This window comes from Corvus kubaryi, unplaced genomic scaffold (genome assembly GCF_017639235.1).
Source record: "Corvus kubaryi isolate FWS band 111438036 unplaced genomic scaffold, C.kubaryi_AGA036_p1.0 split1-37355, whole genome shotgun sequence".
Lineage (NCBI taxonomy): Eukaryota > Metazoa > Chordata > Aves > Passeriformes > Corvidae > Corvus > Corvus kubaryi.
Genome location: NW_024582078.1, coordinates 1,570,130 through 1,584,833, shown reverse-complemented (window position 1 = coordinate 1,584,833; position 14,704 = coordinate 1,570,130). Strand labels below are relative to the sequence as shown.

Below are 14,704 nucleotides of genomic sequence, written 5' to 3'. Positions count from 1 at the left end.
CAGGATGCCTCAGGATAAGCCTCTGATCCTTTGCAAATTGGATTTTGTGGCTCACTTGCCCGTTCTCTTGGATAAAGTTTCCCCTTAGCTGCCTCTCCTCTAGCAGAGCTCAGGTCTGTCTCAGGACTGCAAAGCCTTTTATAATGCTCTGCAGATCAGGAGTCACTTGGAAGGGACAGGGACAGGCTTTCCATTTCCCACTGAAACATGCTGCAGAGTGAGAGCCTGCTGCTTCATTCCCGTCTGGAGTTCCACTCGGTCTGCATGAGATTCCCGTTGGTTTGGTTTGGTGCCTTTCCTGCTGTATGGCACTGAAGTGCTCCTGGTTAGCAGTCCCCCAGTGATGACTGCTGTTTTAGAAAGCCTCTGGGCCACATGAGTCGTTGTGATTTCATGCTGGGGAGGAAATGGATTGCTCAGAAAAGGCCAGCTTCAAACAGAGCCACAGCTGGCTGATTTTAAACCAGTTCAGCTGAGGATCAGAGGGTGCTGTTAAATTTTACCTCCAGAGGAAATCATCCAGGAAAATGCACCGTGTTTTGTACCCACCAGCACAAGTGGGATTGTCAGGGCTTGTAATGAGCCTCGTGTAACTCCTAAAAGGATGGAGTGTAAAACAGGCCAGCACACACAGATGATGGGTTGGTTGTACTGTTGGAACCCTGGGTTCTGAGAATTTCAGCCTTTCAGTGCTGAGAGGCAGTGATCCTCAGAAACACACTATATTCGATCCAAAACCCTGGGAAAAGTTTCCTAAATTGTGTGATGGCACTGAGGTTGTTGCTGTGCAATTAAAAGTTATATCAGTGGGTGAAATACGTAGAAATGTAGAAAATTAGGTTTAGGAGATATAGGTAATAATAGGTTACAATATGGAGGATTTGGGGTGTGGATTTATGTCTTCTTTCTTCTCTTTCTTCTCAAATCTGAATGTTCTGTCATTGGGTCAGAAGTTCTGCACTGCAGAACATGAAAAGTTAGTAATTGGATTGTAAGTAAAAACATATCTCATTATTGGTTAGTTTAGACTTTAAAAAGCTTGGAAAATTAAAACTCATGGCCATTTTCCACCTTTCCAACAAAGAGGCACACTGCAGCTGTATTACTGATAAGATATAATAAACAACTAAGTCTGAACAAGAATACTCGATCTCCTGTGTCTCAATTCAAACTCTGAGTAAAAGAACTCGAGATGTAGAGAAAAAGAAGAAAAAGCAATATTGTACTAGAGAGAGCCATCATCAGGAAAGGTGAACAGTTCCAGTTTGCTTATAAGCATGTACTGGTTCGAGTTTCATGCCCATTCTGGGAGAGGGTGGTGGCCCTGGTGAGGGACAGCAGGCAGCACACTCCTTTCACAGCGAGCTCAGGAGCAGCACTGGCCTCTTACTTGTGCCATTCTGTGCTGCTGTGAATGGGACACCCTCCAGGGTTTGGGGAAGAGTAATCCTTGCCAGGGTTAGTACTTAAATCTGTGCTGCTTGGTTTTTGAGCAAGGGAGGGAAGTTAACACTCCCAGAAGTGCTGGGAGACCACCTACTCTTTGGTACAGACTGCCAGCAGCTGACAGATGGAAGTGATTTTGGGACAGTGAGAAGTCACAGTGGAATCACAGTGGTGACCAAGAGCAGACTCTGTATCCCACAGTCTTTGACTTACACCCACCCCTTGTGACTCTTGCTGTGGAGCAGGACAGTTTCCCAGAGCCATCAGAATTCTTCTGTGGAGTGTGAATTAACAGTGGGTCGATGGTTTGCTGTCTCATGTGGTTCAGTCTAATAGACACATGTTCCTCTGAAGATGCTTTTTGGCAAGCCTGTGTATGGCTGAAGGATATGTGGCAGTGGGAGCTCTGGTTGGAAAGCAGGAGGTGAAGCAGAGGAGTGATTCCATGTGCTGATGTGTGCTGACACGTTGACCCCTCCTCTTGACGCCGTGCCCTGCACTCCGTGTGACTGCCCCTAACCACAGCTGTCAGATACCCACCTTGGTGTGAGAGCTCTGCTGACCCTGCCCCTTGCCCTGTCCCTGTTTGCTGTTTGCCTAAGTGTTCCCTGTCCATGTTTTGTCTTGCAGCATCTGGAGAGGGCCCAATGTGAACTGCGTTGACAGCACTGGATACACCCCGCTGCACCACGCTGCTCTGAATGGCCATAAGTGAGTGCTGTTCCCATGCCTTGGGTCACAGGGGGTGGATGCTTTGTGCTTCCCTGGCCACGGCTGTGTGGTTCAGTCACCAGCCAAGGCCCTGGTGCAGCACTACTCCATCTTCAGGGGAAGTGGAGAATGTCAGTGCTTTGGCTGCTGCACAGCGTGATCTTGCATCTCGAAACACTGATGTTTCCAACCACCCTTTTATTCCTAAGCAATTTGGATAAGCTGTAATGCTGTGTGAAAGGGGCTCCCCCAGTGACAATCCCTGTGGTCTGTCTGGAGTCCAAGGTGGTCTGGGCCTGCACCACTTAGTAATTCCCTTGTGTGCATATCACATTTTTAAGTAACTTCAGTGTGGTAGATCTTGTTGCTGCCTGAGATATTAAGAAATGGAATAGAGTTAAAATCTTTATTCACCTTGGTTGTGCTGGTGCAATTCACTTTGCAGCAGAGGCTTGTGGCTGACTTCAGCCCCTGTTTCTCTCCATTAGCATGGCAGTAACGTGAATCTTTCCTGAGCTCAGCTCAGCAATATTTATTTCTTTTTTTTTTTATTTCCTTTGGCAGCATTTAATAGGAACACTTAAAAATCACATTTCAAGAGGATGTCTGAAACATTGCTGTTCAGATTAACTTCTTGTTCAGTACTTGCTGCAGAATGTGAGCTGTGAAACAAGGACTGAATGTCTCACTGGAGTTCTTGTCTCTTCCAGGGATGTTGTGGAAGTTCTGCTGAGGAACGACGCGCTCACCAATGTGGCAGATTGTAAGGGCTGTTACCCCCTGCACTTGGCAGCCTGGAAGGGAGATGCTGACATAGTGAAGCTCCTCATCCACCAGGGCCCTTCGCACACCAAAGTGAATGAGCAGGTCTGCCTGATTTTCTCTAATGTGTCATTGAATCACTTCCCTGGCATGGAGAGAGACTCCTTCAGCTGACTCCTGACCCTTCCCAAACCAGTAGCAATGGTTGTAAGGTCCTACTTGCTGGTGGGATAAGAGGGGCACTGCCTAAAGCAATACATTCAGTTCTGAGTTAGTGGTAGGATGAAAAGGTATTTAAGTTTTAGAGAGAGGCACATAAATATGAGAACTGCTCAACACTTAGGAAGTGGTCTCCTGCTTCTGGGCTTCTAAAACTAACCCACAGTTTTCCTTTCAGCTGCTGGATAGCTGAGCAGGTTTCTAGTTCTGCAGAGGATCCATTGGCTCCCTCCTTTGGGAACTAATCCAGGCAGCTTTGTTCAGTCTCTTTGGCCGTGCTCTCTTAGCTGCTCTCCTGGCTTGTCTCTGGCACTTGCTCCAGTTCACTAATTTGTAAGTTCTAAGATAATTTTAACACTACTTGCCCCCAGATAAATCCCTAGCTTAATCTTAAAGAATTATTTTCACAATCAGGCAAGAAAAAAATGCCTCTTGGATTTGTTCCTTTTGTCAAGCTGACGGTTTTGGTCTGGGGTGCAGAGGGAGTGAGGGATACGACACAGCTGTGTCCGCTGCAGAGGGCTGGCTCCTGTGCCCCATGGACATCTGAGGTATCTTAGAGTTCCAGGGAACATCTGAAATGCTACTGCTGGAAGACCCAAATATTCCTGTTGTTTCAGAGTTTTGTTTAAGGAACTGGTTTCATGAGCGAGGCCAGCTGAGCAGTGTCACTGAACTGTCCCTCCCTGGGTGAGCCTGGCAGACACAAAGTGACAGGTCCAAATCAGGTGGCTAAAGCAGCAAGGGGCTGTCGTCGTCCTGTCCCTTAGGCAGGAACATCTGATGTCCCTGTGAATCAGCTCCCAAACCACTCAGGTGTTCTTTCAGGAGGAAAGGAGTAAACCAAAATAGGTTTGCCTACCTTAGTGCTACCAGGCTAAACCTCAACATTTATCCCAAAGGTAATTCCCAGGTAGGTCAGACACCCCTGCCCTGAGTTCAGCTCACGGTCAAGGTGAGCAGCTGGGGAGTCCATGCTGTTGATTTGCTCCATGGTAGTTTTTAAGAAGCTGGGGAGCAAACTCCTTTCAGAGCCAGGTTTAGGAGTCCCAGTCCTTCTTTGTGGGGACCCAAGTGCCACACTGAAGTTTCCCAGGACGGGTGACTCACTGCACTAGGCTGCCCCAGGGATAAATGCTGCTAAAACATCATGGAGTGAAAAATCTGGTTGTAGTGCAATTCTGTCTCACTCCTCCTTTGAGCAGGAATAACGAGGAGTGTGTGTTCTGATGACTCTGGTGATAATTTTCCGGTTTGGGGCTGTGGTTAATCAGGTCTCCAGGCACAGCTGCAGGCACTCAGTCTGGTGACATAGGCTTGAGTGCAGGTAACCCTTTTCAATCAATCTGACAAGAATTGAGTGAGGGCCCTGAGTGTGAATGTTCTGCTCTGAGTAGGGCAGCTAGAGGGGACATCTTTGCAAAGACCCAAAGCTTAGTATGATCCTTCCAGGTAATGTTTCATTAACGTCTGTTTAGTAGGAACCCTGTTAAATGAGAGAAGTCAGCTGAGGAGCCTGTGCTTGGAGCCTGGTCCAGGTTACAGCAATCCCAGCTGGAATGGCTTTTGCTGGCCATGGCTCTGACTGGAACAAGATGCTGTGTCCTGGCGTTCCACCCCTTGGAGTCACCCATTGCTTTGTTGCTGTATCTCACCCATTTCATTATCACATTTTTTTTCTTTTTCCTCTTCCTTTTTGTAGAATGCTCTTGAGATCAAAGAACTCAAAAAGTACGGCCCCTTTGACCCATATATCAATGCCAAGGTGTGTACTTTGCTGTCAGCATTTCACTGCATCATCACTCCAAGCTGCACTCGCGTGCTTCCAGGTGCAATAATACCTGTTCACTTCGCAGCTGCTTGGGGAAAAGGAAAATGGGACCATTTATTTACTGTGGGTTTCTCTCTTCAAAGCAGTTATAGAAACATAATTAAAGGGAAGCTTTTCCTTACTTTCCTGGGGGCTCCTTCCTTGCTTAGCCTTGTAGGACACGCAGTGATGGTCAATTTGCTTGATTGAGCTGGATGACTTCCCAAAGGTAATGTTACTTCAATTAAATGTTTTAGGTTTTGTTTCATGTGCTGATGTTGCTGATAAATGCAAAGAGAAGGAATTTTTTTTCCCCTGCTTAACCATGGTTGCATTTTCTCTGTGGGCTGTTTGGAGTGAATTTTGATGCCTTTTCTCCTATCAAATGCATAATGCTGTGTGTGTTGTTTGAATGGACAGTTAATTCCTGTGGTGGTGGTGGGAAGAAGGGAGGACAGTGGCGTTCCTGCCTCCCTTCCCAAGTCCTCCATGTCCTGCTTATTACATCAGTCTCTCTTTTGATGTTCAGTCCGTGGTGTCGTCTGACCCTTCAGCCCTGGTCTCCTGTTCCTGTTTTCTGACCTGTTTTGCTCCTCTCTTGTTTTCAGTTGCTCTTGAGCTACAAAAGACACAACATCAGTTCATGCAATGTGCTGAGACAGCTGTTGAAGAAGCAGATCAAATTCTTGGTGGTGGTTTCTCAGACACCATTTTTCAGTTTTATTTCTAGTCAAGCTGCAAGCCAGGGATGACAAACAATCTGCTGCTCGGTCCTGAGACACCTGTGCCATGAGCCACCATGCCACAGCTGCTTCCAGCCAGTTACTTTGGATCCAGCCATCCATGGCTGATTCCTGTCTCTCAGAGTTTCCATCTGCTTGATCTGCAGGACCTTAGAAACACATAGCTAGAGCTCCTGTGCTTGCTGGGAGTTAGGCGTGGTTTTGCAGAGTTCTGTTTCAGGGTCACCAGTGCCCACTCTGAGCACAAATGCGATCCTGTGAAGCTCATCCAAATCGAGGATTTTTACAAAAATCTGGATGGGAATTTTATGCCTTTATGTTTTCTGTGGAAACATCATAATTGAGCAGTTCAGTTGCCTGCAAGGAGCTTCCTAAAACATTGTCAATAACCAAGTAAAATTTTACACCCTCTAGTATTGGGATGTTGAATGAAGAAGGAATGTAAAGTGGGAATATCCTGGGAGTTCCCTTTCTTGTGGATTTTTGTTTAAAGAGTCCTCTAATTTGGGTTTTATACTGTGGAGAAGTGCATTATTTAAAGCCTCAGTTCAGTGTTCACAATGGCTGAGGTGCTCTCTAGAGCAAGACAAGATTTTGGGAACCTTTGCTTTGGTTTTAAGGAGAGAGAGATAATTTACACACAGTTGTTGGGTTCATCACAAGTTCTGACCAGCTTTGCACCAGTTCCTGGCCAGGTGCGATGAAGAGCATGGGGAATTGTATCTGTCACACAAACTCTGGTGTTTTCTCAGGGGCACTGGAGCAGTCAAGCAGCAGGTTGTCTATTGACATAGGGCAGGACTGTGTTGGACACTCAGACACTGACAAAAATCCTACAAAGGAAGTACGTTGAGTGCGACTGAAGGGCCATGTAGCTGCTTTCCCTTACCCTGGGGCAGGATCAAGTCTCCTTACACCATTCCTGACCAGAGTTTTCCCACCAACTTCTCAAAAACCTCAGAGAGGGACAGCTCTGTGGCCTTTCTTCGGCAGTTTATTCAACCCTTCAGATCTTTGTGGCTCAGAAAACTTTCCCTTGTTTAAACCAAGTCTCCCTTGGCTCAGTCGGAGCCATCTCACGGTGTGTTGGGAGCGGGGGGTGCGGGATGGACACGGAGCCTGAAGGGGCTATGGATTCTCCACTTGAGCATGGGGTGAGGAACAGCAGGGCTGTGTGTGGTGAGTGGTATCACATTACCAGGGCTTGAAACCTATGCTGGAGCCCATAAGAAAGCAGAGCCATCCCTGCTCATGTCCTGTTTGTGCTCTGCAGACAGGCATTGCTCCCAACTCCTCTCTCCCGGCTGAGAGCTGGGGGGATGCAAGGATTCCTGCAGGAATGCAGCCCCCAGCCCTCCTGAGTGCTCTGTTTTTCTAAGTAGTTCTGAAATTTGAAGCCATGTGCCTTCTGGCTGCTGGAATGGAATTTTCCTTTTCCATCTCTAATACATCTGTAGGTCTGCGCACTCCTGCTCACTGCTCTGGTTTGTGCCTGGAGAGGTGACGTGGGAAGGGAGCAAACTCCCATGCCTGGAAGAACTGTAGTATTTTGGGCTGCTCAAAACTCTCCCAAAATGGAGGCAATAAAGATTCAAGTGGTAGTGGGAGTTTCCACTGCACAGTCTGGAATTGGGAGAGACTTGCTGTGATGATTCAGGGCAGTTTTACTCCCTGGTGATCTCTGCTGCAGGAGGAAAGTCTGGGGATTTTGCCTCGAGCATCGGAGCCCCAGTCTGCTTAGGGAAAATTGGACTGAATTGCAGGCAAGATGAGGGAAGTCTCCAACAATTACGCTTTTAAAGGATGTTGTGTTCCCATTTCTGAGCCCTCAGGCAGGTGTTTGGAGCTGCTGCATGCTTTAAAACCCCCTGAGGGATACATAGCCTGTGCTAGGGAGAAAGGAGAGGGGGGCAGTCCTAGCCAGGGAAATCCCCAGTAGCCAGAGCTGGCATGGCATGAGCAGCGTGTGCCCCCACAGCTCTGGGGCAGGGACCCACTGCTCAGAGGGGCTGGGGTCATCCAGTCTTTCCACAAAGCCTGGCAGTGAGGATCCCTCATGCTGCGGGCCAGGCTGAGAGCCTGGGGCCAGCTGTCGTGGGCTCCCTGATCCCTGCACTCCCAACCCTGTCAAACGGGAATAATGGGATTTGCCAACCCTGTAAATGCCCCAGAGCAGCAGTGTGAGCTGACGGGCAGGTGTGAGCTCTGACGTTCTCTATTCTGTCCCCTCTCACTCCGTTTGTATATTTTTTGTGCAGACTTCTGTATCCTGCAGTACCCTCTGTCCACGTGTATGTGCCTCCCCCCAGGATAGAGCCTGTTTGACTTGGACTTTCTGTGCTGGCAGTGATGCTTTGCCCCCGTTTGCCCCCTCTCCCTGCATGTGCCTGATCCTGCCTCCTTCACTTCGCTTCTGTACAAACTGCAGCTGCCGGAGCCTCACCCAGCTCCCACTTCCCTTGTGCTTTGCCCGTGGCTGAGAAGTGATGCAAAAGCCAGATGCAAACAAGTGGGGGGGTTGACAGGACTCCTGTGAGCCTGAGAGCAACTGAACACCTCCACAGGATCCGAGTGCTCGTGCAGCCACGCGGGTTTGTGACACGGTGCAAAATGCTGAGCAGTGTCCCAAGGCGTGCGTGTGCTCTCACAGCAGGCAGGCAGGAATCAAATTCCCTTCTGCAGTGGTGCTGCTGCCTCCAGCAGGACAAAAACATTCTGTTTATTTCTAATGGAAGTGTTGTTAAAATGGCAAATTCAACTGCGATTCTTTCAGTTGAAGTGTGTAACTGTTTGTATTAAACTTTTTTTAGGATCAAATTGTCAGATAGTTGTTTCTAAAGTGCTTAAACCAGAATCCCTCTGTGGATGACACACAGTAGTACAACTAGAAACTTGAGAGGAATTTAATTTGAGGAAAGGCTCTGTTAGGTCTGGCCATGTTCCTAGTTTGCACCTACATATGTGGAGTGTTGGACTGCTCACCTTTGGGCTTTGCATTGCTGGTTCTTAGCCTGGCTGCTGGTGCATGCACTGGTTTGGGTCTGGCTTCCAGCTGGGATGCTCCCTTGTCACTGAGACATTGCTTCCCTCAGCTGACCTGAGCCCTGGCTTGTTCCTGCAGTGGTGGAATTGCACGGCTCTCTGGGTCACAAACTGCATGGGACTGGGTGCACTCTTTCTCTAAACAGCCAGAATTGCAGAGATGGAATGACCCTTATAACCAGGATAAGTAGGATTTTAAACAATTGAAGTTTAAATCTAAAATGATGATGATGAAGCTCCAGCAAATAGAATTCACACAACAGGTTGCCTGCCTTATATTCAGCCTTTTATTTTTGTGGCACCCTGAAGTGTGGGATGCTGCCAAGATATCAGACTGCCTTCCCCAGGTGCCAGCAGCATTAATGGGAATCTGGATACAGCTCAACATCCCTTTAACTTTAGCATGGCCCCTGGATTCTGACCCTAGTGCTTGGAAAGCAGGCTGGTCCATCTGTAGCCCTCTTTCCCACAGCTGAAGTGCGTTGTTCTGGACGTCCCCGAAGCTGTGGCTGGGTGGGCCGGTCAATGAGCTTGTGAGGGGATGCTAAATGCCCAGGGAGATGGTGAAACATTGCTCAGGCTGGTTCAGACTGGGCTCTCTGCTTCCCTGTTGCTTTTTTTGTCTTGTTTTTGCATTTAAACTTCAATGTTGGAGCGAGGCGCGGGGCGGCCGCTGCCCCGGCCCTGACGCGCTGCCGCCTGTGCCCCTCAGAACAACGACAACGAGACGGCGCTGCACTGCGCGGCCCAGCACGGCCACACCGAGGTGGTGAAGGTGCTGCTGGAGGAGCTCACCGACCCCACCATGCGCAACAACAAGTTCGAGACCCCCCTGGACCTGGCCGCGCTCTATGGGAGGCTGGAAGTGGTCAAGATGCTCTTGAATGCCCACCCCAACCTGCTAAGCTGCAACACTAAGAAACACACTCCGCTGCACCTGGCAGCCAGGAACGGTCACAAAGCTGTGGTCCACGTCCTCCTAGATGCTGGCATGGACAGCAACTATCAGGTATCTGGTGTGTCTGAGTGGGGCTGGGCTGGTCGCTGGGGCCTGGAGAGCTCCACCAACCTCTCCTCACAGAAGCTGAGGAGAGCTTTGTCTTCTGCTGGGCTGTCTGTGCAGCTCTGGGTTGCTCGGGGAGGCTGCCCGGAGGCACTCGGGTGCTGTGCATGCCTCACGCCTGCGCAGGGGCCGGGCAAAGCCCCAGACACAGAGTGAGGGAGAGAAACACCCTGTGGCCGAAGCTGTTCTGCCCTGCAGTGCTGTGAGCTCTTGATAGCAGTGGAGGCAAACGTGTCTCTTCCTATCAAGCCACTTGTGAATGTGCTGTTTTCACAGCAATGGCTTGTATGTGGGTCTTGTTTTCCCTTGTCAGGACATGACCTCCTGCCAAGCTCTAGAAGGCCTTTTGTTGGTCTCTCTGATGGAACCATCCCCATTTTTCCATCCCACATCCTCAGCAGTGTAGTAACGCTGATAGTCCGTCCTCAGCCGTAGGTAGTGCTGCCCACACCTCGTGTACAACGCCGTGTATTTATTGCTTTTGTAACCCTCTAAGCCATGCCTCCCTCACCATTCCCTGCTGTCTGGCTTCATGCTATGTTTCCATTTAATTTGCAGACTGAGAAAGGCAGTGCTTTGCACGAAGCTGCTTTGTTTGGCAAGACAGATGTGGTACAAATATTGCTGGCTGCAGGTGAGAGAATGTTCCCCCTTTGAAGCACTAATGTGGTGATCCCTTCACCCAGAGCTTGAGGAAATCCTTTTCTAGTGCAGCAGGTTTCTCCATCCAGCTGTCGGAGCTCCTCGGAGCAGGATATAGGAGAGGTTGGCTCTTAGAATTTGGCTTTAGATTTGTCTCTAGAGTGTTTTATAGCTCCCCCCCAGTGATGATCACAAATGTGACTTGATGGAATACATGAACCTGCACACAGTTAGACAATATTCTTGCTTTTGCCCTCCATACCCCTATTGCCACAGGTATTGATGTGAACATAAAGGATAACAGAGGCCTGACCGCTCTGGACATTGTGAGGGAGCTTCCTTCCCAGAAAAGCCAACACATAGCAGCTCTCATTGAAGGTGGGTAATGCAGCTCTGCCTCTGGGGAGGAGGGGAAAGCTCGGGGTGCTGATTGTGCTAGGGCAGGTACAGGATGTGCCTTTCTAGACCTGGAAAGTGCCGAAAGCAAAGCAGCTTCGGGCTGTGTTGGAAGGAGCGGCGCTGAAACGCTGGGGTGAGCTTCTCCAGACCAAATGTTTGGAGGAGGACTTGGGGGGATTTAGGAGAATTAGCCCTTTGCTGAGGGAGTGTGGCGTGACTTCTACAGTTTAAATGGGCTTAATTGAGCTTTGTTTAGCTCACTTTTGAAGTTAATTAAAATTAAGGATAGCCTAAATCTGCTTGCAGAATGCAAAGTAACAGCTTTAGAAATGGTTCTGGTATAACTCCCCTTTATGTGTCTGTGTAGGCAAATCGTTGTCCACAGATCTCACATCCTGCTCCTCGCCTTGTTGTGAGGCTTGGGCATGGAATTTGCAGATGAGATTTACAGAAAAGGCCTTGATTACTTGTGCTTCATAAAGGCGCTTGGTCCATTGTGTCTGTCCAAATTCGGGAATGAAATGTGACATCTTGGCTAAATTCATACCTTGTAATTACGCTGTCTGCATTTCCTCTCAGCTGTGGGGAGGATCAGAAGCATTTGGAGCTGGGGTGTACTATTCACGCTGAGCATTTGGGAGCTTTGCAGGTTCAAAGCACTTCTCAGACTTTTAACTAAGCTGCGCCTGTGAGGCTGGTAGGTTTGAGCTTTATTCTGAAGCTGAAGACAAAGATGGGCTTTAAAACTGAAGGTGTTGCAGATAAAGGCTGTTAGTTTTCCCCGGGAGGGAGCTGCTCTTGGATGTAACATCAGCTGAATGTTTCTGGCTTTGCCTGTGGTTGGGGGCTGCAGCTGCAATTGGTTTCTCTTGTTATGACTCTGTTCAGTGATGGAGCTTGTGTCTGCAACACAAATCTGCTCCATGACTCTGTGTCCGTACAGCAGCTTTGCAGCTTTCTGATTAAAGACTCTGAAAGTTCAAAGGACCGTCCCTACCCTTGTGCCTGTGATTAAAGGGGCCGCCTGCTTCTATTTTGGGATCTGAGCTGCAAGTTTTAATAATGTTATTTTTTTTGGACACTTAATAAGCTGACAGTTGGCCTTCCACCCACAAGGGAGGAAGTAGCATGCGCTGAAGGGGACAGAAAACCAGATTGACGTGAGCTGACCCTGTCTCCCAACCCCCTTGCAGATTACACCGTTGGGAAGAAAAGTGCCAAAGCTGTGGAGAAATCTGCTCCAGCCCCGCTCGCTCCAGCCACCGATGCCTCAGGCCGGACATCTCAGGGTGGGCATCACCAACATTCCTCTCCTTGCCAGCACTGAGGTCGGGAGATCCAGTGACAATCCCGTCTCTTTCTTCCCCGCTCAGGTGATGTGGACAAAGCTGTCACAGAGCTAATCATCGACTTCGATGTGAACCCTGAAGAGGAGAGCCCGTACGAAGCTTTGTACAATGCCACATCCTGCCACTCCCTGGACAGCCTGGCCAGCGGGAGATCATCCGACCGGGAATCTGTGAATAAGGAAGCTGAACCAAGTGGCCTCAAAGCAGCTGGAGTCAGGCCTGTACGTAGCTCACCGCTGCTTGCCCTAGAGGCACGGGGGGTTGACCTGCAGGGTCAGGTTTTGCAGCAGGCTGCTCAAGCTTAAAGAAATCTTTAAATCCTTCCCTGACATTGATCAGAACAGGCAGGTGCCTCTGCTCCTTCCCTGGCCTGTTCACAGGGATTGCCTAAAAGCAGCCGCTTCTTTGTTTCACCTCGTGTTGTATCCTGTTTTCTGGCAGTTTGATACTGGTGCCAGTGAATCTTGGTCTGTCAGGAGATTACAGTTCACAGAAGGGCTGACTTCTTGTCCAGAAAAAGTTCTGGAAACTTTTGTGGAGCGTTTTCTCGTGTCTTGCTCACTGCATTACCAAAGCTGAGGCTCTCGGGAAATTATCTGTAAGAATAACCTGTTGGAGACTAGTTGGCAGTGAAAGGGAGGTTTTTTGTGTATTACTTGCAGAGCTCTGTAGAGGGTACTCCAGGCTTTACAAGGCAGCACAGAGCTCCTGGAACTGTCCCCAGAGAAGTCTTCCTCACCTTCTGTCAGCTGCATCTGCTGCCCCGGTAGCGATTGGCGGGAAGGCTGCTGTGGGGCAGATGGGACACGGGCCCTGCAGTGCTGGGTCAGCTTCAGGCTTTGTGTTCTGCTTGGTTTTCCAAAGCCTGCTCTGTGGAAGCATTTTTGGACAAAAGGCAGAGCAGCAGTGAACAATTAAACTGCTGGGGGCACAGTAACCATGGTTCCCCTCTGTGCAAAGAGGTGCAGCCTTTGGCTTGTGCTGAGGGCAAGTAGAATAGAAATGAGCCAAAAGCTTTGGATAATGGACATTTTGGCCAGATCTTTCAGGTATGCAGTACCAGGTGCACTGTCCTGTTACTGATCAAATCTTGCCACTGTGCTGTGCTGGTGATGTCTGTTGTGAAATAAGCTCAGCTCTGTCACAAGTAAGGAAAGATGAGAGGCTGAACTGCAGTGAAAAGAGAGCAGGAAGAGGGACATACTCCAGTAGCTCGCTAGAGTTTCTCCCGGGACTTGCTGAGTTTGAGCAGTGCAGCTCTGCTGCTCCCTTTGCCATTAGATGGAGCTGTGGCCGGACAGGAGGTGGCCCCGGGATGTGCTCAGCCTCGGGACCAGGCAGCAGCTCCAGCTGCCCAGTGGCAGTCCTGGGATATCAGAGGAGAGCAGTGCACCATTGTTTCTGGGTCTCTAGAGTTTTCCTCTATAAAAGATGCCTCTGGCATCAGTTCAACTAAGCCACAAGCCCTTACTTCCCATGAGCTCGTTGCTCACTCCCCTGTGTAATGCCGTGGGGATGCTGGTTTGGGTGTGAGTGAGACCTGTGTGAGCAGATCGGTGTCCTGAGGAAGAGGAGGAAAGGCAGCAGCCATTGCCCAGCTCTGTGCTGTTAGGGCTGAACTTCTTCTCCACCCAGATTAATTTGAAGAGGTCGTTGCTGCATCCACAGCAGTGGGGACATAGAGCTGGTGGAGGCAGAAGGGATGAGCTGTACCAGCAGAGCTGACAGTGTCTGTCTCACCCACAGAGAGAACGTCCTCCCCCGCCGGCCAAGCCCCCGCCTGATGAAGAGGAGGAGCAGAATGTGGAGAAGAAGACAGGCCACAATGCTCCCTGTGAGGTACATGGGGCTTGCTCTGGGGTGTTTCACGGGAGAGTGGTTTAAACATCAGGTTTAATAGTTTGGGAGGAGCCAAGGATGCTGTTACCTCCTGTGCTCGTTGGGCTGTGAATGTGAAGTATTCCCTCACTCAGCATTGCTGCTGTCCCTTACCATGGGAACTTCCTTTGTCCGGTTCTTCCAGGGCACCTCAGGGTTGACCTTCAGCCTTACTTTCCTATTCTTGGCTGAGAATTCCCTTAGGAAGAGATTTTTCTGACCCACGTTGCAATATGGACCATTGCCCACTAGTAATGATCCCACCACAGGCATCTTCAGTTGGACTGAAACACAGAGGGGCTGTGAGTTCCTGCTTCCTCTGAGCTCCCAGCTGTGTGGAGGAGCTGCGTGAGCTTGTGGGTCCCACTGACATGAGCAGGGATCAGGGGCTTGAATTCAGCTGAGGATCTGGCCCAGCACATGTTAAAGCTGCCTTCTGCAGGGGTCAGTGCATGTGAGCTGCTTTCTGATGGAACTCGAGCTCTCCCATTCCGTATGGTTGCTGCTGGGGCTTCCTGTTGCTCATCTTATTCACCTGCCTGTGAACCTTGGATGTAAGGACTCTCTGGGAGACACAGCTGTGGGAAACCACAAATGTGCCTTGGCAACTTCCGCTGACACCCAGGAAAACCTTCAAAGC

The 14,704-nt window shown here is 49.5% G+C and overlaps 1 protein-coding gene across 6 annotated transcripts in view; it reads left to right on the top strand.

Annotated features, from left to right (window-relative positions):
- The window catches only part of ANKS1A (ankyrin repeat and sterile alpha motif domain containing 1A), a 78,506-nt gene that overhangs the window by 16,194 nt on the left and 47,608 nt on the right, over window positions 1-14,704 (top strand). For 4 of the 6 annotated variants that reach the window (XM_042013819.1, XM_042013817.1, XM_042013816.1 and 1 more), the window contains exons 2-10: window positions 2,077-2,157; window positions 2,868-3,024; window positions 4,841-4,903; window positions 9,446-9,742; window positions 10,355-10,430; window positions 10,715-10,816; window positions 12,031-12,126; window positions 12,211-12,407; window positions 13,933-14,025. In XM_042013819.1, coding sequence (XP_041869753.1) covers window positions 2,077-2,157; window positions 2,868-3,024; window positions 4,841-4,903; window positions 9,446-9,742; window positions 10,355-10,430; window positions 10,715-10,816; window positions 12,031-12,126; window positions 12,211-12,407; window positions 13,933-14,025 — 1,162 coding nt within the window. The remainder of the gene's footprint in view (window positions 1-2,076; window positions 2,158-2,867; window positions 3,025-4,840; window positions 4,904-9,445; window positions 9,743-10,354; window positions 10,431-10,714; window positions 10,817-12,030; window positions 12,127-12,210; window positions 12,408-13,932; window positions 14,026-14,704) is intronic. The other 2 variants (XM_042013820.1, XM_042013823.1) reach the window with 1 other exon arrangement.